Source organism: Garra rufa, chromosome 12, assembly GCF_049309525.1.
Source record: "Garra rufa chromosome 12, GarRuf1.0, whole genome shotgun sequence".
NCBI classification, from domain to species: Eukaryota; Metazoa; Chordata; class Actinopteri; order Cypriniformes; family Cyprinidae; genus Garra; species Garra rufa.
In genome coordinates this window covers 7,649,377-7,670,897 of record NC_133372.1, presented here as the reverse complement: position 1 = coordinate 7,670,897, position 21,521 = coordinate 7,649,377, and the positions used below count along the sequence as shown (strand labels likewise).

General features: G+C 33.8%; 1 protein-coding gene across 3 annotated transcripts; it reads left to right on the top strand.

The window, feature by feature from the left end:
* Nucleotides 1-4,137: 4,137 nt before the first annotated feature.
* Nucleotides 4,138-21,390, top strand: rtn4a (reticulon 4a). Of its 3 annotated transcripts, none has more exons than XM_073851285.1 (7): nucleotides 4,138-4,715; nucleotides 13,832-14,039; nucleotides 15,483-15,621; nucleotides 18,433-18,502; nucleotides 18,614-18,660; nucleotides 18,827-18,885; nucleotides 20,386-21,390. In XM_073851285.1, the coding sequence occupies exons 1-7, from the start codon at nucleotides 4,313-4,315 to the stop codon at nucleotides 20,426-20,428; spliced, it is 969 nt and encodes a 322-aa protein (XP_073707386.1). In that variant the 5' UTR covers nucleotides 4,138-4,312; the 3' UTR covers nucleotides 20,429-21,390. The 3 variants fall into 3 exon arrangements, with proteins under 3 accessions (XP_073707386.1, XP_073707387.1, XP_073707388.1); XM_073851286.1 differs by lacking the exon at nucleotides 4,138-4,715 and adding an exon at nucleotides 7,814-7,975; XM_073851287.1 differs by lacking the exon at nucleotides 4,138-4,715 and adding an exon at nucleotides 11,855-11,955.
* The last annotated feature ends 131 nt before the right edge of the window (nucleotides 21,391-21,521 follow it).

Sequence of the window (21,521 nt, the reverse complement as noted above, 5' to 3'; positions counted from 1 at the left end):
ACTTGTATGAACTACACTATAAAAAAAATCCTGTAGAAATTACAGCAACTCACTGGCAGCAGTTTTCCAGTAACTTACTGTAAATTAAACTTACAGTAACAATACTGTATTTTTATTTACAGTACTATCTATCTTTCTGTAAATGTATTTACATTATACATACTGTACTTTTACTGTAAAATATACAGCAATTTTATGGTCTTTTCTTCAGTAATATATTGAAATAAAAGAAAAAAATATTTATAATAAAAAAAGCAATGACAACTGTGTAACTTTTAATGTTTTTAATTGTTCAACTGTTATCCTTGCAATAACATTCAAATTTTCACAGATTCAGTTAAGACTCAAACAAAACATTATTACAAACTATTATATATATTACAGCACATACTATTCAAACTATTATAGTTAGAATAATAGTTTTATATTACCCAACCCACCCGCCCCATGGATTATCCGCAGATAGTTAATTAATAGTTTGGCCATCTGAAATCCACAAACTCCTTGATGAAAAAGGACACATCAGGGTTCAGGGCAGAGTTTCTCCTTTGCATCTTTCCACTTCTTTTGCTGATCTGGAATTTTGCAGAACACTTGCCGTTGTCAGGACTGATCCTCACAATGAACCTTCACATAAAAGAAATAATTCATTAGACCATTTCATTGTCTTTGTAAAATTTTTTAGAGCATTAGTTCAGCCAAAAGTGTCAGTGGATATAGACAAAAAAAGATTATAAAAATATCTTCATTTGCGTTCCAGAGAGGAATGAATGTCTTATGTGTTTGTAACAACATGAGGGTGAGTAAATCACAACAGAAATTTCAATCCATTTAAAAGGGATAGTCCATTGAAAAATGAAAATTCTGTCATATTTTACTCACCCTTATGTTGTTCCAAACTTGTATACACTTCCTAATTCTGTGGAAAACTAAAGAATAATGCACATGCATCTTTCTTCTGTTTAACACAAAAGAAGATATTTTGAATAATGTTGGTGACCAGTGTTGGTATTTCGGTTCATGTTGACTTCCATTATACAGACAAAAAAATACAATGAAAGTCAGTGGGAACCAAAACTGTTTGGTCACCAGCATTCTTCAAAATATCTTCTTTTGTGTTAAACAGAACAAAGAAGTGCAGGTTTGGAACGACATTCTTTTTTGGGTGGTCTATTTCTTAAAGGTGATGTTCACTCAAAAATCCAAATTCTCTCATAATAACTTAACTTTCATGCCATCTCAGATGTGTATGGCTTTCATTCTTAATTATTTTTCGCTTTTAATGTTTACTTAATATTAGCATACTGAAAGATGTACTTACCTCTGAATAAACAACAAAGTAGTGGCTGCTTCCATTTGGTACTTGATGTTAAGCAGTTAGCAACCGAAGAGAACAGAAAAAGCAGAGGACGTATCTGGTATGTCAACTCAGGAAAGAAGACTTTGCTTTTAATTGCCAGCATTCATTTGTTTGCTGTGTAGAATTGAATCTCCAAAAACAAAACAAAACAACACACAAAAAAAAAAAAAAAAAAAATCAATGAATTAAATGTTTTATAGTGTTATTCATAACTTAGCAAAAACATTTCACATTTGATTATGGTGTCAGTGATAATATGTAGATCTTGGACCCTTTCTCATTAGTTCAAAGCAGGGGCCTTACTAGGGGCCTTACTACAGGTGCCCCAGTAAAAACTATGCTGTGCCTCAGTAAAATCTCAAATTTGAGTTATAATTTACGTTGATAATCCCAAAATAAAGACATTAAACTACATGCAACAACTGAATTAGCAAGTATGCCCCAGTAGAGCTTTAGGTCTAGCAACTCCCCTGGTTAGAGTTCACCAAAAAACAACAATTCTATTATCATTTACTTACTTATTTGAGGAGATGTTAGGTAGAAAGTTAGACAAAGAGATCCATGAATAAAGTGTGACAAAAGGTTTATTTTTAAAAACCACCCCTCTTAACAACTAACTACATGTGCTAGAAGATCTACCAAGCATGGTTAGAGAAGTAGAGAAGGAAGTAAAATTCTGGTCTCTGCATCTGCATTGGCATTGAGGTGCAGTACTTGAAAACCTGAAAACTTTGTCAGGTTTTGTGCACGTTGCCTTGGTTCATAAATGCATAATGTCTCAAAAGAGACGCCACAGTGTTTGCAGACAAACATTGCGGGTTTTACCGTTATGCTATCGTTAGCAGTACATGCATGCTTTACATTTATTCACCTATGAAGTAATAGGAAGCGCAAAGCGATTACATAAAGATTAAAAATTACAACGAAATGACTGGCTTTAAACCAGCTTTAAGCCTGTTTACAAGGGTTCTTGGACCCTTTCTCATTAATTCAAAGCAGGGGCCTTACTACAGGTGCCCCAGTAAAAACTATGCTGTGCCTCAGTAAAATCTCAAATTTGAGTTATAATTTACGTTGATAATCCCAAAATAAAGACATTAAACTACATGCAACAACTGAATTAACAAGTATGCCCCAGTAGAGCTTTAGGTCTAGCAACTCTCCTGGTTATAGTTCACCGAAAAACAACAATTCTATTATCATTTACTTACTTATTTGAGGAGATGTTAGGTAGAAAGTTAGATCCATGAATAAAGTGTGACAAAATGTTTACTTTTAAAAACCACCCCTCTTAACAACTAACTACATGTGCTAGAAGATCTACCAAGCATGGTTAGAGAAGTAGAGAAGGAAGTAAAATTCTGGTCTCTGCATCTGCATTGGCATTGAGGTGCAGTACTTGGAAACCTGAAAACTTTGTCAGGTTTTGTGCACGTTGCCTTGGTTCATAAATGCATAATGTCTCAAAAGAGACGCCACAGTGTTTGCAGACAAACATTGCGGGTTTTACCGTTATGCTATCGTTAGCAGTACATGCATGCTTTACATTTATTCACCTATGAAGTAATAGGAAGCGCAAAGCGATTACATAAAGATTAAAAATCACAACGAAATGACTGGCTTTAAACCAGCTTTAAGCCTGTTTACAAGTTTACAAAAAAAAAAAAAAACTCACCTGCTGCCAGCGTGGTCAAAACAAAAACGTCCTACAAAAAAATGAAAGAAAATGAGTTCCCGCCATAAATCTCCCTACCAACACTGTACACTGTAAAGTGAGGTAACATTGAGGTAATTGTTTTAATTAAACCAAAAAATAACCCCAAAAATTACATTGACATAAAATATATTATGAAAAAGCAAGAATGTTGTACATACATTTGCAGCTGTGAGGTTCTTGTGTGTGCATCTTCCTTTTCTCCTTTCTCCAAGGGGAAAAACGCATTTTTGTCATTGGTCAGATTTCATGCATTTTTTTTTTTTTTTTTTTTTTTACACTGTAATTGGATTTACAGTAAATGAAAAATACTGTATTTTAGGATATTTCCCATAATGCAACTTTAAAATACATTTCATTTTACAGTTAAATACTGTGTAATATACAGAAATCCTCAACAGTGTACTAATAAAAGGACAGAAGGCATGTAGGAAACTTGTGTAAAAACAAGTTGTTTAGCAAATTATATCAAAGTGATATGATATAGAACACTTTACATAGGTAAAAAAAATCCGTAGAGGGACAGTCTTGACTCATTTGATCACATGAGTATGTTTAGTTTATGTTGTAACACGTCTACAAACACTGAGTCATCTGAAAGATTGTATTCGCAATATTCAGTGATTGCACAATGAACAAAATGTGCAATAAGGCACAAGATGTCATGCTATATTGTCAATGAAGTAAAGGCCAGAGGGTGTTACTTTAGCATGGCATGCCTTGTTAATTTGATTAAACAATGGCTACACTTATAAATATTAAAAACCTATAACTATTAATTACATATAAGAACAAAGGCAAGCTACCCGTGCATTTTCAAACCACTGTGAATTTTAAAACAGTTTGAAATGCATCACTCAGCCATTTTCTACATTCTGTTCAGGAAGAAAAAGCATGTGGGCGCGGCTGCCCCGCCCCCTTTTACCGCTCATCCAATAAAATACTCACAAACTCGCCTACAAGGCGGTGCTTGGGCGTCGCCGAACGTCCCTTTTTACTGTTCAGCCAATAAAAGAGTTGTGGAAATTTACATACACTTCCCCTAACTAAGCGTCTAGTCAAACAGTTGCGCCGTTTCTGCTTTTTAGGCCCGCGTGGAACCTGACGCGCATTCGTTGGTGTGCTGAAGAAGTTGTTAAAGACATTTTCTCAGACATTCAAATCGAAAAGACTCGCGTGAGGACACTTTTTTTTTGAATAAGTTACTCTTATATATCGGTGTGAAATTATTCTTAACAATGGATGATCAGATAAGCTCCACGACACCCTCGTATGGCTTTCAGCATGAAGAAGAAGATGAATTCCGATCAGACAAACACGCTAACTCGTTGGTGGATGAAGGAGTTGATTTCATGAAAAGTGAGGCAGAGGCTAATGTTCCAGAAGAGGATGATATCTTAGATCTGGCCGGAGGAGCGAAAGATGCGCTGGAGAGGCACAGGTCCACATTGCCACGTACCGAAGAGCCTCTGCTGGACTTTACAGAACCAGAACCATCATCCACCTTTAAACCAGAGCCAGAAGCTGTCAAACCAGCACCGGTCAGTGCGTTTGGAGATGCAATAACAAAACCGACGAAATCAGAAGAAAAAGAAGAGAAAACGACAGTCCCACCATGCAAACCTCAATCTTGTTGTTCAAGTAAGTGCATTATGTGTTTGTAACTCATCATTTGGATTCGTCTGTAAATGTTATCACTAACTAAAATAAATGTAATGAACTTTTTTCTTTTTTTTGTAATCCACCCAACATGTTACACCAGGAACAATTGACATGACGTCAGATCCGTTTGAATTATTAACGTTACATGTATAAAACAAGACTGTCTGACTTTTCACCTACTTTTCTTTTGCAGTAACACTGTTTGAGGTTTTTGACTTAAATTTAAATCTCTCTGAATCATGTTGTTTATGCTTATCTCAACACGTGTTTTAATGCTTATCCAGTCAAAATTTTTTTGAACTGGTTGCTGTCTAGAAATTTCCATGCAATGCTGACTGATTCATCTAATATGTTTAAACGATGCTTGTCAGTTTCGTTATTGCATACTCGTATTTAAAACTGATCATTAGTAAAAAAATGTCAGCGTCATCTTGATTGCATCCCTTTACCGCCATCTTGTGGATAATGTTTGCAAGCGAAACATAAACACCAAAAATAAACCCACGAATTGTGCTAGTTGTCTATTTCTATTAGAAAATGTTTCTATTTTTTATTATAAAATTGTCTATTTAAATAAAAATCATTTTTAATTCACATTAGCTTCACATACTGAATAGTCAACTCACTATTGTAAATATAGGCTGGACAAAGGTCAGTTTAGTTATGTGACCGAGTTTGCTTAGAAGTGTCATTGACCTTGAGGAAAACACTGTGACCCATAGCCACAATGGACTTCGTAAATCATCCATTAGACCTTCATACTTCAGTTAAATCATCCATTAGACGTTCATACTAAAGTCAAAACCTGCCATAATAATTACAGCCTGGATGGCTGATTGTGTCCGAACACCTGTTATCAAAATAAGTAAAATGCACATTTTGTAATCATAGTAAACCAAGACTCTGCTTACACCAGTTTCATAACTGTATTGATTTTTAATACGTTTATTTTTCATAATTTGCCTTATAATTAGTGGCAACATGAAATTATGTAATGGTAAATTTGATTTAACAAGCACTGCACTTCATGAAAATAAATGCTGCTTATCACCATAATTTTTTTTTTTTTAATTAAGCTTGCTGTTAATATTTTAAAATTAGCTTTTATTTTTTATATTTTCACTTTTCTTTTTAATTTGTTTGAATTTTATTTTTAAATATTACTTGGGTTTAATTGTTTATTTTATATTTATTTATTTATTTTTATTTTGTTAAATTTCCAGTTAGTATTCTTAGTGATTCAGCACAAAATTAATTTATTTAATTGCCAAGGCAATATTTCCAAATTTGTTTTTCATTTAATTTAGATTTTTTTTTTTTTTTTTTTTTCCAATTAAAACAAATGTTAGTTTGGTTAGTTAGTTTAGTTAATAAAAGATTTTATTTATTTTTATTAGTTTTATTTTTAAATATTATGAATTTAATTTAATTTTATATATTATTTTCCGTTTATATATTTTTATTTTGTTACAGTTAGTAATTTTAGTGCTTCAGCACAAAATCAATTTATTTAATTGTCAAGGCAATATTTCATTTAGATTTTTAAATTTTATTTCAGTTTTACTTCAATTAAAACAAATGTTTAATAGTTTCAGTTTTAGTGAATAAAAAAATAGGATTTTTATTCATTTTTTTATTAGTTTTTATTTTTAAATATTTTTTGTTATTTAATTTTATTTGCTGTTTATTTTTTTTATTTTGTTAAAGTTCCAGTTAGTATTTTTAGTGCAATATTTCAAGGCAATATTTCCAAATTTGTTTTTCTTTTCATTTAGATTTTTTTTTATTTTATTTCAGCTTTATTTCAATTAACACAAATGTTTGATAGTTTCAGTTTTAGTTAGTAAAAATAAGATTCTTATTTATTTTTAGAAGTTTTTATTTTTAAATATTATTTGAATTTCATTTAATTTTATATATTATTTGCTGTTTATTTTTATTTTGTTAAAGTTTCAGTCAGTGTTTTTAGTGCTTCAGCACAAAATTAATTTATTTAATTGCTAAGGCAATATTTCCAAATTTGTTTTTCCATTTCATTTAGATTTTTAAAATTTTATTTTAGCTTTATTTCAATTAACACAAATGTTTGATAGTTTCAGTTTTAGTTAATAAAAATAAGATTTTTATTAGTTTTTATTTTTAAATATTATTTGAATTTCATTTAATTGTATATATTATTTGCTGTTTATTTTTATTTTGTTAAGGTTCCAGTTAGTATTTTTAGTGCTTCAGCCCATAAAATCAATTTATTTTCAAATAATGCATTTGGGTCAAAGGTGAAAAAGGGTTTAAGCATAAAAACAATAAGTGTAATACTGCTTTAAATTGTTGTTGTTTTTCCAAGAAAATATTTAAAAGTTTTCTGTTTAATTTATTAGCATTTTTGGTTTTGTTTTTCTGAGCAAAAAAATAAATATCATACATTTTTCCCACTAAGACACCCACTAAAATGTCAGGCATATTTACAACAAAAATCTAATTATGACATATTAAAAGATGAAGTACTTTCACCTTCAACTTTTTTTTAGTTGTAATTCTACATTTTTAAAATTTGCCACTATCCTAAGTTTTGCCCATTTGTCAGTCAAGACATTTTTTACTAATTTAAAACACAATAAAATTTAATATGCTCCCTTATTCTTTAATATATTTTAATATGTACAAATCAGAATAAGCATGTTGTTTGAATTTTTACATACATTTTGTGTTACACTGAATGACAGTGCTACATTATTTCAACCAAATTGACATTTTATTCTCCAAAAACCTATTTGAAACCTTAAAAGTAGACACTCTACTTGCATTTAATGTGCTTTCTATGGAAATAAAATCACTTTTGATGTGTGATCTTAACTGCTTTGACCCATTTATAAAAATGAGCTGTATGTATATGAGGAGTACAAACAGCGCCTGGTTTGTGGAGTGACCCTGCTAATGTTGTGCTAAAACCTCATGTTACTAGTACACAGCGTCCAACACCTTTGAATGTGGTCAGCTGACCCTCAGCAGTGCTGGCCTTTGCAGAACGTGATCAGGCAGCTCTGCTAGGAGAGCCGTAGCGTCTCTCTCTACCCTTCAGTCCTGTCCTGCCCCAGCCAGAGACTCGTGCCTCCTTCCTCACCCCCGACCACCTCTTCTGCAGACCTTTGACTGGAATGTAAAACTGATGCACGCCAATTCAGAAAACACACCTTCTATGACAACCTCAGGAATGGAGATAAAGAACTGGAAAGAACAGGGTACATGCTTGTTTTGCCCTAGAAAGCTTGAAAATGGGCTGAAGAGACTGTTTGATCTGCTTGCCTTGTCCATAAATGTCTTTGGGTAAAGCTGTTGTGAGTAAGTTTTGCTCGCTTTTGAAGTCTTGCTTGCAAAGGTGCTTGGGGGAAGAGAATGTTCTAGTTGCACTGAGTAAATGGTCTGGGGTGTCTTGATTACAAAGCATATTGCAACGGCAAGCATTTATCCCTCTGCCAGAGAATTCTCTTGGCAAACTGCCTGTTTGCTGCACAGAATGTTGAACGGACTGCATATTCTAAATTCAGTGCATTTTTACAGAAGTTAAAGAAAATATGACGCAGCATGTCAGACATTTACGACAACATGAGAAGTCGCTGCAACTTGAGGAGCTTTGAGTGACAATTTATTGTTTATAATTTTTTTTTTTTTTTGTGTGTGTGTGTTGGTATCATTAAGCAGTTTGCCATTGTGTTGTGGCTATTAGAAGGGGAGGCAGAGCTGTTTAAATTGTTTATGCAAGTTGGCACTGATTGTGGCAATGAAATCAAGCTGGGAACATGTAATGAAGGGTGACGTCTGAGCTAAACTTTTGTGAACCCTTAAAGAAGGGTTTCCTGGATAGACACTTTAGGATAGAATATGGCCAATTTTTTTTTTTTTTGTTTGTTTTTTTCTTCAAAGTCTAATTAAATTATACATTTTCAGTCAGTTTTATGTAAGTTTTAAAATAAAATATAAATATATTAGCATACCCCCACCCCGGAGTATGCTAATATATTTATTCAAGATATTTCTGCTGCAATAACAACGAATGAGAAACGTTTAATATACACTCCTGGTCAAAAGCTTTCAGTTAGAAAGAGTATTTATTTATTTTTTTGTTTGTCTTAATTAATATTTGACTTTTTTTCAGCAAAGAACTCATTAAATTGATCAAATGTGACCAATGATATTTTATGTCAAATAAATGTAGTTTTGAACTTTCTATTCATCAATTAATCCTGGAAAAAGCATTACAGTTTCAACGAAAATATTAAGTTTTTACTTTTTTCAACATTTATAATAATAAAAAAAATATATAGCTGCAAGCAGCGATTACTGGGTTCAAGCACTTTAAGGCATTTAAGCACATATGAAAAAAGACATTATTTAGCAAGCCTGTAACCACCTAAATCAATTATTTAAAAAAAAAAAAAAAAAAAAAAAAAACATTTTTGGCAAATCCTGGTAATTTACCTTGGAAATATTATTTTATGAATAGGGATGCAACGATACCATTTTTTCAAAACCGATCCGATACCAAAAATTCTGAGTATCGGCCTGGTATTGGCATCGGCCGATACTCAGAATTTTTGGTATCGGATCGGTTTTGAAAAAATGGTCTCGTTGCATATCAGTGGGGGTATTTTACCTTCAAAACTAAAGAATGTATACAATTCACTTTGTCATTAAGATTTATTTGTTTTAGGTAAAGCAAGAAATACCAAATCTGCTTGCACATTGTTGGATAAAAAAGGGTGAAAAAAGAGATGCATGCATGAGTGCAATCAAATTCATAAATTCATATTAAGATTAATGTTTTAAAAATAACATTTTGACAACAGAAATATTACAGATATAAATAACTGAACAGATCTGCCAGCAGATGGCGGCAAGACACTGATTTAATTACTGAATCATTTCATTCATTTGATTCGTTTGAACGGATGGTTCATTCAGGAATAAAGCAAGTGACTCTCTGTTTGAATGGGAAATTGAATCATTTCACTAGATTCGTTTAAAAATGCACGTTCATTCATAAACGAAACACCGCTGTGCTTGAATGGAGATACGCAGCGGCTCAGTTGTGACTTGTTTCAGATTACTTTTGACGATGAAATGGAGCAAAATCAGGCAATAGTGTTATAGTCAGACAATGCAAGTCATTTAATAATAACTTCTTATTTATTTAACTGCTGTATTAAACAATCGCGAAGTCAGCGAAGTTGAGTTTTCCTTTCCCGGCTCTTTTTTCTAAACGACCTGGTTATAGCTTCCCAAAGGATAAATATCAAAATGTTTGCTAATTATTGACCTAGAGAGTCCAGAGAATTGTACTGCAGGTTTTTTTTTTTTTTTTTTCAGATTGAGTGAAAAAGTATTTATTTATTTATTTTTTTTACATCTCAATCATTTAACAAACAATTTGATTAACAGCAGTGGTTCTAGAGGCAAAGTTGTCCAGAAAGAGGAGTTCTATTATATGATATGAATGTTGCGTGTATGTGTGGAAAACCACGGAACATACAATCATTTATGCCCTTGAACAATGCGATATCACCAATATCTTTCAAATTCCTTTCAGACTTTTGGGGCCAGCAAGATTAGTTCTGATCGGCCCCTGTTAACCTTGTGTAATAGATGCTCAGACTTCATCTGCCAATGTCACTTTGGACCAAGACTGTGCTCCACAATTTTCATATTGATAGGACAAATAGTTCTGTACTTATAGCCATTTTTATTTATTTTTTCCTCCCTCTTACACTGTCTACTCTGCACTGTAAAAAGTTTTTACCAGTTTCAACTTAAAAACATAAGTTCAGCAGCTGCCTTAACATTTTAAGTTAATCAACTTAAAACTACTATTCATTTCAACTCATGACAATAAAATTAGTTAAAATGATTTGTACTTTTAAGTTGATTTAAATTGAAATTTTAATGCAGCTACTAAACTTAAGTTTTTAAGTTAAAACTAGTGAAAACATTTTACAGTGTGGATGCAAGCGGAGCAGCGCTCTTACATAAGTGTTCTGAGTTTGGCGAAGATCTCTTATTCCGTTTAGGAGTTATAGGGATTTTACTAAAAGTGGCCCCACCCCCTTTGAACGCTTTGGGGTCCCTTTGCAAAGGTCAGTTGAAAGTTCAACTTTTTTTTTTTTTTGATAATTATTGATAGTCACTCTCCAGAGAATATTTCTGTACTGGTTTGGTTCCAATCTGGCAAAAAGCCTAGGACTAGTTTGCAAAAGTTTTCAGTAGTTTTCAAAAAATCCAAAATGCGCAAAAATTTCACTAGGCCGTCAGGCCGATTGGGGCAAGCCTCGGTGACATTGTTGGCGGTTTGATTACTACCATCCCTCCAAGTTTCTTCGACTTATGCTAGAGTTGTCAAAAAGTACCGGGTTCGGTACTTTCGGGACTGAAATTGTAAAAAAAATAAAATAATCCCGCTCACATTTTAACGCTGTTGAGCCGATTTTTAAACACTGCTGATTGGCCATAGTGTTCACGTGCTCAACAGATATGACTGTGATTTAAAAATTTCAGTACTGAAAGTACTGAACTCTGTACTTTTTTTTTTTTTTTTTTTGGTCTGCACTATCAGTTTTACATGGAAGTTGCTGATCCTTGGCCATTCTAATAATTACAATAGAGTTTTAGCACAACACGCTTGACCACTAAATATTTCTTAAGCACCAAATCAGCATATTAGAATGATTTCTAAAGGATCATGTGACAGATTGCAATAATAATGCTGAAAATTCAGCATTGCCATCCTAGAAATAAATTACATTTAAAATATATTATAATAGAAAACAGGCATTTTTAATTTTAATAGTAATTCACAATGTTACTTTATAATCAAATAAATGCAGGGATGTCTTTCAAAAGCATTAATAAAATGTGGCCATCCAATTGCCATCTTGCTATTTAGAAATCCGCATTAAGGTCAGCGGGCTAAACGTGTTTGTTTCTGTTTTGTGTTTTCCTAATAAAGGCTCTGTCACCGATATTTATGACTGAGAAGTGGACTTTTATTTTGAATCGGATTCGTTCGTTGCTTTTCTTAATCCTAAATGTACTGAATAACGGAGGGACTTTTGTTTTGAAGTCATCAAATTCGACCGGAACTGCCATTTGTCATTGGTGCTGCGTGCTTCTCGTGTGTTCTTGGCCCTGGCTGTCTGATCGCAGATGAGCGAGATGGATTCCAAACAAGGTTAGTTAGTGAGTTAGACCGTTAAACGCTCTGTAATTGCGTCCCTCCTCCATGTGGCACACTTGATTTATGCGCATTTGCACTTCAATTTGTGTTTACACGCACTGTCGATGATTTAGCATGAAATAATGGTGATAAAATGCAGTTTTTATTGCGGGGGTCTTGATAAGGCCACAGGGCTTATCGTATTTTCAAGCGTGCATTATGAAAGTACACATTGAAGTTAATATTTATGAGCCGATATTTTTGCATTATGCGTTGGTATTCGAAAATGTGACACTTTAATACTTTGTGGACCGTTCTGTTTCGATAAGCTTATGCAACGGTCTGTTGCTAGGAGTACAAGAGGAAGGGCAGCATGTTCTGCTGAACGAACCCAAGTGCTTCTGGGTTATTGATTAAATACATTGGCTTTTTGGATGGATGATGTTTGTCTTTAGGAATGCAGTGAGAGGAGATACCGCATGCTGCTTTGCCATGAACTCTGATCAGATATATTGCCACATTTTCTAGATTAGGTTTAATTATTGAAGGGTCCTTGACTGGCTGTGAGGTTTCTGTCCTATTTTTATCCTCCCTCAGCACGAACAGACCAAGTTTGCTGTAAAGTCAGAATTCAACATGGTCACCCAATGAAACCGCATGGTGTTCTTGTTTAGTGTGTGCAAGAGTTATTTTTTGTCTTTGAATGGAGTTTTGATGCTCAGTGTGGTCACAATTTGTTTATTGAAATAATCTGTTCCACAAGCTTATCTGGGCAGCCACCAGCACGTCTATAGAAGATTTCCTCATGTTTATTCTCTTTCCAGTTCTTCAGCTGTTTTTATCATGTTACTTGCAGGTCATTTTCAGGTTAAGATCTGTGAGCCTTCAGTCTGAAAAACATTGTTTACATGCTTGACAGCTATTTGTGTAATCAACATATTCATATAAAAAATATAAAACATTATTTGCCTATGTTAATGACAATAAGTGCAAATAAACTTTATTAATGTAATTAAATTATGTATAGTGTTATTCTGATTAATTGATTGATATTGCAATTCTGAGATGATCAGCACTTATGAATAACTATCTGACTTCTATATAACCTAAAGTTGGTTTTATATTTCTGCTCTCAATGAATAGTGTAATGGGAATTTAATTGAATTACTGTGCAGACATACTGTCTATCTGTACAGTATTTCAACTCAATTCCCATTGTACTATACATAAAATATTTCTATTATAGTCTATAATAGAAACATTTTATAAAATAAATGCATTATTACAGTATTGCTGAATTTAAATGCGCTCTCTCTCTCTCTCTCTCTCTCTATTTTTTTTAAATACAGCTCTTTTTATATTTGTGTGTGTATTTATTATTATTATTAATTTATTATATAATAATATAATATAATTTTATATAATATAATGTACACTTAAACAATATTTAATACACACGCACACACACACACACACACACACACACACACACACACACACACACACACGCACACACTTATTTATGTATTTGTAAGTGGGTGTGCACAAAATTTAAACTCTTTCCAGCGTTTAATAATATATAACATTAATTATTATTATTATTATTATTAATATTTTAATTGCAAAATTGCAATAAATTTTGTATTTGAACTTTTTAAACAATGTTAAAAGAAATGTATATTATCAAATTATATGCTATAGTAATTATAATCATTTTGCACAATAATTTAACTTTCTCTTTCATGCACAGTGTAACATGAAGGTCATGACACCATTTATTGTTAACATGTTCATGTGCATGTAAAAAGTGTTGATTCATTCTGGCATTAAACCAGTAAGTTGCATCATCTGACTGTTTGGGGCTGACGTAACTCTTCTTTTCTGTCGGCAGTGGTGGACCTGCTGTATTGGCGAGATCTGCAGAGGACGGGGGTGGTGTTCGGAGCCAGTCTGTTCCTGCTGCTGTCCCTCAGCGTGTGCAGTATTATCAGCGTGATCTCCTACGTGGCTCTTGCCCTGCTGTCCGTCACTATCTCCTTCAGAATATACAAAGGCATTTTACAGGCTGTTCAGAAGTCAGAGGATGGACACCCCTTCAAGTGAGGACGCACATACACTATTGTAGTAGCATCAGTCTCACATGTTTCCACATCGTTTTGCATTGAGTGTAAAACGGTCAGGATAATCCTGCTTTGATCAGTTTGTGTTCCAGTTTCTGTAAGGAGGCAGATCTGTGGAGCTTAGCTTCTAGGCTTACATGAGGTGCTTATGTTTGAACTACACGCTGTTGGTTTTGACTCCCTGCCAAAAATTTAAGCCTCGCTTGTGAAATAGAAGTGAAACGGAAAAGGTCCAACCACTTAAAGATTCTTAAAGTTGTTTTGGAAGTAAAGTGGATGCAGTATCATTTGTATCTCTCAGAAAGACTGTTTCAGCTGCTTTAGTTTGATTTTTAGGCTCTGTTCCAAACCTAGTGAGCTGCTTTGCTGTCCACTGCATAGTCAGCTGCCTTCGAAGGCTACATCTTAATTGAAATTAAACCTCTACATTGGCAGCAACTTCTTTCTCTATGCAATTGGTGCTTCTTAAGCAAAACACACAGGAGTCCTCACTTACAGTTTGATGTTAAGTGCATAAAACATGCATAAAGGCAAAATTGTGAAATTTATGATTAGTGTTATATCATGCAATTTTAATACACCGCTACAAGCGGTGTAAGAAAACAAAGCTTTTCGGAGCAGTCAAACAATGTAAATGCAATAAACTCAGGCCAAACATGCATTTGACAAATCAATTGCAAATGTTTCATTGATGGTGTAATCTATGAAATGCAGTGAACAAACCTTTTAAATATGAAGTGCCTGTACTAAAATACATCCCTTTGTTTCAATTATTCACCTTTTGCTTCAACGCAGTAGTAAGCCTGTGGGTGAGCCTTTTGGTTCATTATCCGCTGTAGGGAAATAACAAGAAGAATAACAACGTGCAGTTAACAGTAAACCTGTTTGCACTACAAATCAGTGCGCTCATAATTAAGATAATACATAAAAAATGATATGGTAAGACGCCAATTTGAAATATTAAGCAGCAAAACAAGCAGTTTTGTACAGCTAAAATGGATTGGAGTGGATGAGACCGGAAGCGAGACCCATAAAATTTATAAATGGCTGCACACACTGTTACAGAAAAAGAAAAATGTGGATACAAATGTGTCATTAAAAATGTATTACAAGTTTGTAACACTGATCTAAGATCAGGTAAAAACCATATTGGTCCTGGTTCATTGGTACAGAGATTGTTCTCTAACATCCAACTATTTAAATTTGGTAATGAAACATTGAAATTATGTAATGAACCCTTTTAGTTTATTATTTACCAAATAATGTGACTTTGGAATTTTGATACATGCTTGATTACTGGCTTGAAACAAATGATTCATGAAGGTTTTAAAATTTAACATGTGTTTCTAAAGTGCCAGCTCACTAGGTTCATGGAATGGAGCTCCAGTCTCATGCTAAACCTTTTTTTTTCTCTTCACACAGGATGTATCTGGATAAAGATGTCGGGATCTCTTCGGAGTTGGTTCATAAGTACAGCGACACGGCTCTGGTGCACCTCAACTCTCTGATTAAAGAGCTGCGACGACTCTTCCTGGTGGAGGATCTGGTGGATTCGCTCAAGGTTTGTTCTTCCAGGAGACTAGAGGAAATGAAATCCTGATCGTGCTCTTTATTTGATTTGAGGCCCCATAACCGCTCTCAGGGCGAAGATTGGAAAATAAATCTTGTTGTCTTGATGCTTTTCATGAGGTTGGTGAACAATAATGTCACTGTAAGCTGTGCAGTTTATGCTAAATTTGATAAATGTTTTTCCTGAAGGAGTAGGCTAGAAATTGGCCTCTAATGTCCAAAACAAAGTACTCAGTTCATGGGTGTACGAAAACAGTTCTGCATTTATATCACAGTCTGGCCAATATTTTAGTATTTTAAGATTATCAAGCTTGCTTGGCCGATTAAATGGACTGTTTAAAATCTGACATCCACTTATCTTTAATGCACATTTCTATTCTCTTGAGTGAATTCAGTTACACTACTATTTATTTAGAGAGAAGCATTGAAGTGATAAGTGGACGTTAAGACATTTTTCTAATGTTGCAAAAGATTCCCGTTTCAAATAAATGCTGTTCTTTTGTACTTTCAGTTTATCAAAGAATCCTGACAAATTATATACGTTTCTGAAAATTGTAGGCAGGAACAACTTTTTAACATTACTACTAATAAGAAATGTTTCTTCACCAATTTAGCATATTAGAATGATTTCTGAACAATCATATGACACTGAAGACTGGAGTACTGATGCTGAAAATTCAACTTTGCATCACAGGAATAAATTATATTTTAAAATGTATTAATATAGAAAATATTTTAAATAGTAATAGTTTTTCAGTATTACTGCTTTTAATTGAATTTGATCAAATAAATGCAGCCTTGATAAGCATAAGAGACTTCTTTCAAAGAATTTTATGGTCTTCAAATTTTTGCTAACGTTACTTCACATTATCAACCGTATTCTCTTCCATTGTGTATATTTTGTCCTTAGTATTTTGAGTAAAAACATGGCCGTTTGTTTTTGGTAGGCAGGGTTGGTGGTCAGGTTTGGGGTGTTTGGTCATGTGTTTCAGGAGCGGGTCACGAACGCCTCCACAAGGAAGTCTTTGTTGATCAGGCCGAAAGGATTTGGACTGAGCTCTGACGGGATAGAAATGGTGCCAAAGAGACCCCTCTCTCTCTCTTTCTCTCTCGCCACAACCAGCAACTCTTTTTATTGGAGGTGGCGGGGTTAAAGTATCAGCTGTGACATAGCATAAAGGAATGCCAGTCTTTAGTCATGTGATGCTCTGTTTTAGACGGCTGTCACATGACAAGGATTGCTGCGAGGCTGAATGTTCTTGAATGAATAGCTGGACTACACTTTCCACCTCACTACGCGTTGTTGCTCAAATGCTCGCGTTGCCATGTTGAGGGCATTCCAGTTCTGACAAGTGGGACATTCATGAAACAATACATTTAAATCTACAAAAAAAAATTAAAAATAAGCATTGAAAATAATAATATAAAAATTCACTTTGTTGATCACAGCAAAACTAGAGGTCACAAGTCATCTGGTTTACTAAATGCATGTTTGGGCACCTGAATAAGTGCTGCTTAATCTCATGTCAAAATGTGTGACATTTTAAAGAGTCGCCGTGTTCTAAGCAAAGTCTGTGGCGTAATGGAAATGCGCCACTAACATTAATGTTAAATCAGCACCTCAAGGCTTTTCTTGGCGCTGCTTTGACCCACGTCTCAAACGTTGGGGAGCCTGGTGGATGGAATCATCCGTGTAAGGAGATTTACTGCCCTGTGAAGGGGGCGGTGGTTATGGGCTATGGATAGAGTTACAGCCAGACCCCTCTGCCCTTTCAGAGCTGCCGAGGTTTTCCACAGCTGGACGGATAGATTGCATCCCAGCATTCAGTGTCTCTGTGGTCAGATGGCTATATTGAGTGATGTGTCCAGTTACGAGTGACAGTTTACGTGCCGGTGGGTTTTGAACAGGCTCTGCCATTTGTTAGGTCAGCTTGCAAAAAAGGGGTTGGCGTGCTATTTTTATTCTATTTTAGGTTTGAGTGAAACTGAGTTTACAATGTCAGTTAATGAAAATGGTCTGTTATTAGGCATTTAAAATTGCACTTTAAAAACACTAATGATATAAATATTTTTTAACACTTATATTTTTGCTTTCATTACCATTTTGACCATCTTTTTGATTCTTGAGAGCTAAGAACATTGTTCACCCAATGTTGTAATAAAGTATTATAATTTAAAATAACTTTTCTATTTAAATAGGTTTTAAAGTGTAATTTATTCCTGTGGTAGCAAAGCTGATTGTCATTTATTTATTTATTCCTCAGAAATTGTTAATATGCTGATTTGGTGCTCAAGTAATGTTTCTTATCAGTGTCGAAGTTGCTGCTTGTTTTATGTATTTGAAACTGATACATTTTTCCCAGAATTTTTTTTTACAAGTAGAACAGAACATTTGAAAGTTTTTTTTGTCCGGTTTGATTAATTTTTACTGCAAACCTGTTGAATATATTATTTAATACTTTAATGTAAATGCCATCTTCACATGTGAAATGAGCAACATTGTGTTAATGTTTTTGTCTTTGACAATAGACATTGAACCATTTTGTAGCTAGCTGAATCTTTTTTTCATTGAATGTTTTTGCTCAGGAAGAAATGAGTTATGAAACAGTCAATATGTTTATATAGTATATCTCTTACTCCACAAGATGGAAGACTTTAAAAAAAGAAGTGCAAGACTTTCATTAGCACATTTTTCTCATCAATATCCCTGCGAGTAATCATCACATTGCATACGTTTTTGAAACCAAAGTGTTTCCTCGTGCTGTATGTTGACATGATTTTTTTTTTTTTTTTTCTTCTTCAGTTTGCAGTTCTTATGTGGATCCTGACGTATGTTGGTGCCTTGTTCAATGGTCTGACCATTCTTATTTTGGGTAAGTGCATTTTGGGACTGTAGTCCTATTAGTTTAAATTGAAAGAATAATTAATTGTCACTTTTAAGAATCATAAGAATATGCTTTAATTTTCCAAATCTCTTTTTTTAGGTCTAATAGGTGCTTTCAGTTGGCCAGTGATCTATGAAAAGCATCAGGTAGGTTTGCTGTCTGTTTGGCCTTTGAATGCGTTGATCACTTGTAGCTCAGACAGCTGTCGTGGTTGATTAAGTATTTATTGGAGCGTTCAGTTTCAATAAACATTATAATGAAGCTATAATGTATACCTGAATGCCATAATCATTCTTTTTACTCCTAATACAGGCACAAATTGACCATTACTATGGACTGGTGAACAAGCAAATCAAAGATGTTGTTGGAAAGTAAGTCTGTTTACATGGTGAAATGCATTACTGGTGCATTCTGTAATGAACCAGCTCAAATGTTTTTGTTTTATGATTATTTTGTTGCGTGATTGAACACAGCTGGACCCAGGTGGTGTTTCAGTATCATTGTGATGCTATTATAGTTTTTATGAATATTTTGAATTAGTTTTTAACTTTAGTTTGAAAAGTTTTAGTAATATTGGGTGATTGTCTTATTTATTAGTTAATTTTTAATATTAAAACATAAATATAGAAATCTGTGACCCTGGACCAGAAAACCAGTCATAAGTATGGTTCAAATTATCGTTTTTTTTATTTTGTCAAAAATCATTAGGATATTAAGTAAAGATCATTTTCCATTTAGTTTATTTCCTACGTTAAATATATCAAAACTTAATTTTTGATTAGTAATACACATTGCTAAAAACTTAATTTAGCAACTTTAATGGCGATTTTCTCAATATTTCAATTAGTTTTGTTTTTTTTCTTTTGCACCTTCATTCCAGATTTTTAGTTGCATCTATATTTTAGCCAAATATTGTCCTATCTTAACAAACCATATATCGATAGAAAGCTTATTTAGTCATTTATAAATTGACCAGTATGACTGGTTTTGTGGTCCAGATCATTTTAAGTCACATTTTGAGTAGCAAAAATGTTTAGCAGACACCCGGATAGCACACATACCGTGGGTCCTTAAGTCTTAAATTCAGATTCGATGGGTCTTAAATATTTTTGATCACATTAACGCTTAAATGTCTTCAGTCTGACGGACCTAATGACTGTTTACAGTCAATGAACAGAACGAAGATTCCCGCAAACATTTCTTGTTTGTAAATTCATAAGTGTATTTAAAACATTAATCTTAACGTTATTTATTGCACTTGTAATTTTGCAGTGTAAATTATTTAATCTGCCTAGTAACAGCCCTAGAGAGTAATTTGAAATGAAAGGTGATGCATACAATTAAAAAAAAGAAAAAAAAAGGCCTTTATAAAGGTAAATAAAAAAAAATATGCTGATTTAATTATGTAAAGGTTGAACACTGATGAAAATATTCCTTATAAATATATTTTTGTGTGGAATATTGTCTGTCGATCATTAATGACTTTTGTTTTGATATTTGTCTTTTTACATTAAACACATTAAATCTTACATACTGTATTTATGTAATATAATGTGTATTTCCATTACCAGTTTAGGTCTTAAATTTCATATAAGGTGATATTAAAAAGGTCATAAAGTCTTGAATTTTACTTGATCATATCTGTAGAAACCCTGCGTACGTCTGCAAGATGTCTGTTAAAGATCACTTGATCTGAAAAGCATCTGCTGTATACAAACATCTGACAGATGTCTGTAAGATATGTTTGATATGAGTTATCTTTTTAATTACTTGATGTTTTTTTTTTTTTTTTAATGTAAGATGTATAATGCAAGGTTTTCCTGTTCCTTCTGAACTGTAGTCATATTCTTTTGTTTATGTGTCATTAACAGGATCCAGGCCAAGATTCCCGGAGCGAAGCCAAAGACAGAGTGAAGAAAGTTAGCTAGTGTGTTATTTCTGTGCACGAGAAGTGATGGTGGAACAAGCGAAGACGGACAGAATCGTGTTTGGTTTGGAAAAAGGCCTTAGACGATGCAATGTAAACTTTACCCCCCCTCCCCCCAGTGTTTGAAATGTTAGCGTAACTGAGAATGAAAACCTTTTTAAACCTCTTATCAGTTTCTCTCACAAGCAGAGTCATCACTGTCTTTCACAGTAGATCTAGTTCTCCATGTTTGAAGTAAACGCAGCTACGTAACACCATTACAGAATGTAGTTCGAGGAACTGACGTCGGCAAAGGCAGGAATGGATGAGGTTTTTTCGTTTACTATTCGGTCAGTGAAGCGTTCACCTTGTTTGAAGGCAATTTTGATTCATTTCAGTATGATAAAGGGAGTGAATTTTGGTTACGAAGTTCCTTCACAACAAGTCTTTTGTTTTTAGCTATTTTGTTTTCCCTTTTTCGTTTGTACTTTGCGTGCTAGAACACAGTGGTGTTGTGGTGTAACTGTGTTAAAGTTGATGCAATTAAATTGTGTTAGAGGTGAAGAGGCTTCTAGTCTTCTGTAGCAGAGTTTAAGAGCAGTTTTATTTCGCACTCGTCTTCAAAGGGATCTGTTGCGGCGTATTGCACCCAACTATTCATTGTTTTTAGCCGTTTAGTGAAAAACTACAAAAAAAAAACAAAGAGCAAACTAGAACGTATGCTGTGTTGGCCTGTCACCTTCCTGTCATGTCAAAATCAACATGTTTGCAGAATTTGCCGTCTCCATCGTGGATCGAATACCTGAAACGGCACACGCTCTAAAAACTTGCAAACTTCAAGCACTGTTTCTTCATGCAGGTCATTTGTAAATGATAATTCAGTTTTGATGAAAATATGCTGAAGACTGTCTGTGAAATGCATTGTGAAAAATAAGCCAATAAATTACCAATAAAGCTTGTAGACAAACGATTTGGGGGTTGTGCCTAATTTAAAGGTTCATTTTAAGATTTAAGAATCAGTTTTCACTTTGGCGCCATCCAGTGGTGCTGTATGGAATGTCTGTCTTACTCCTGTGATTTTTGATTGCATTTCAACTGTGA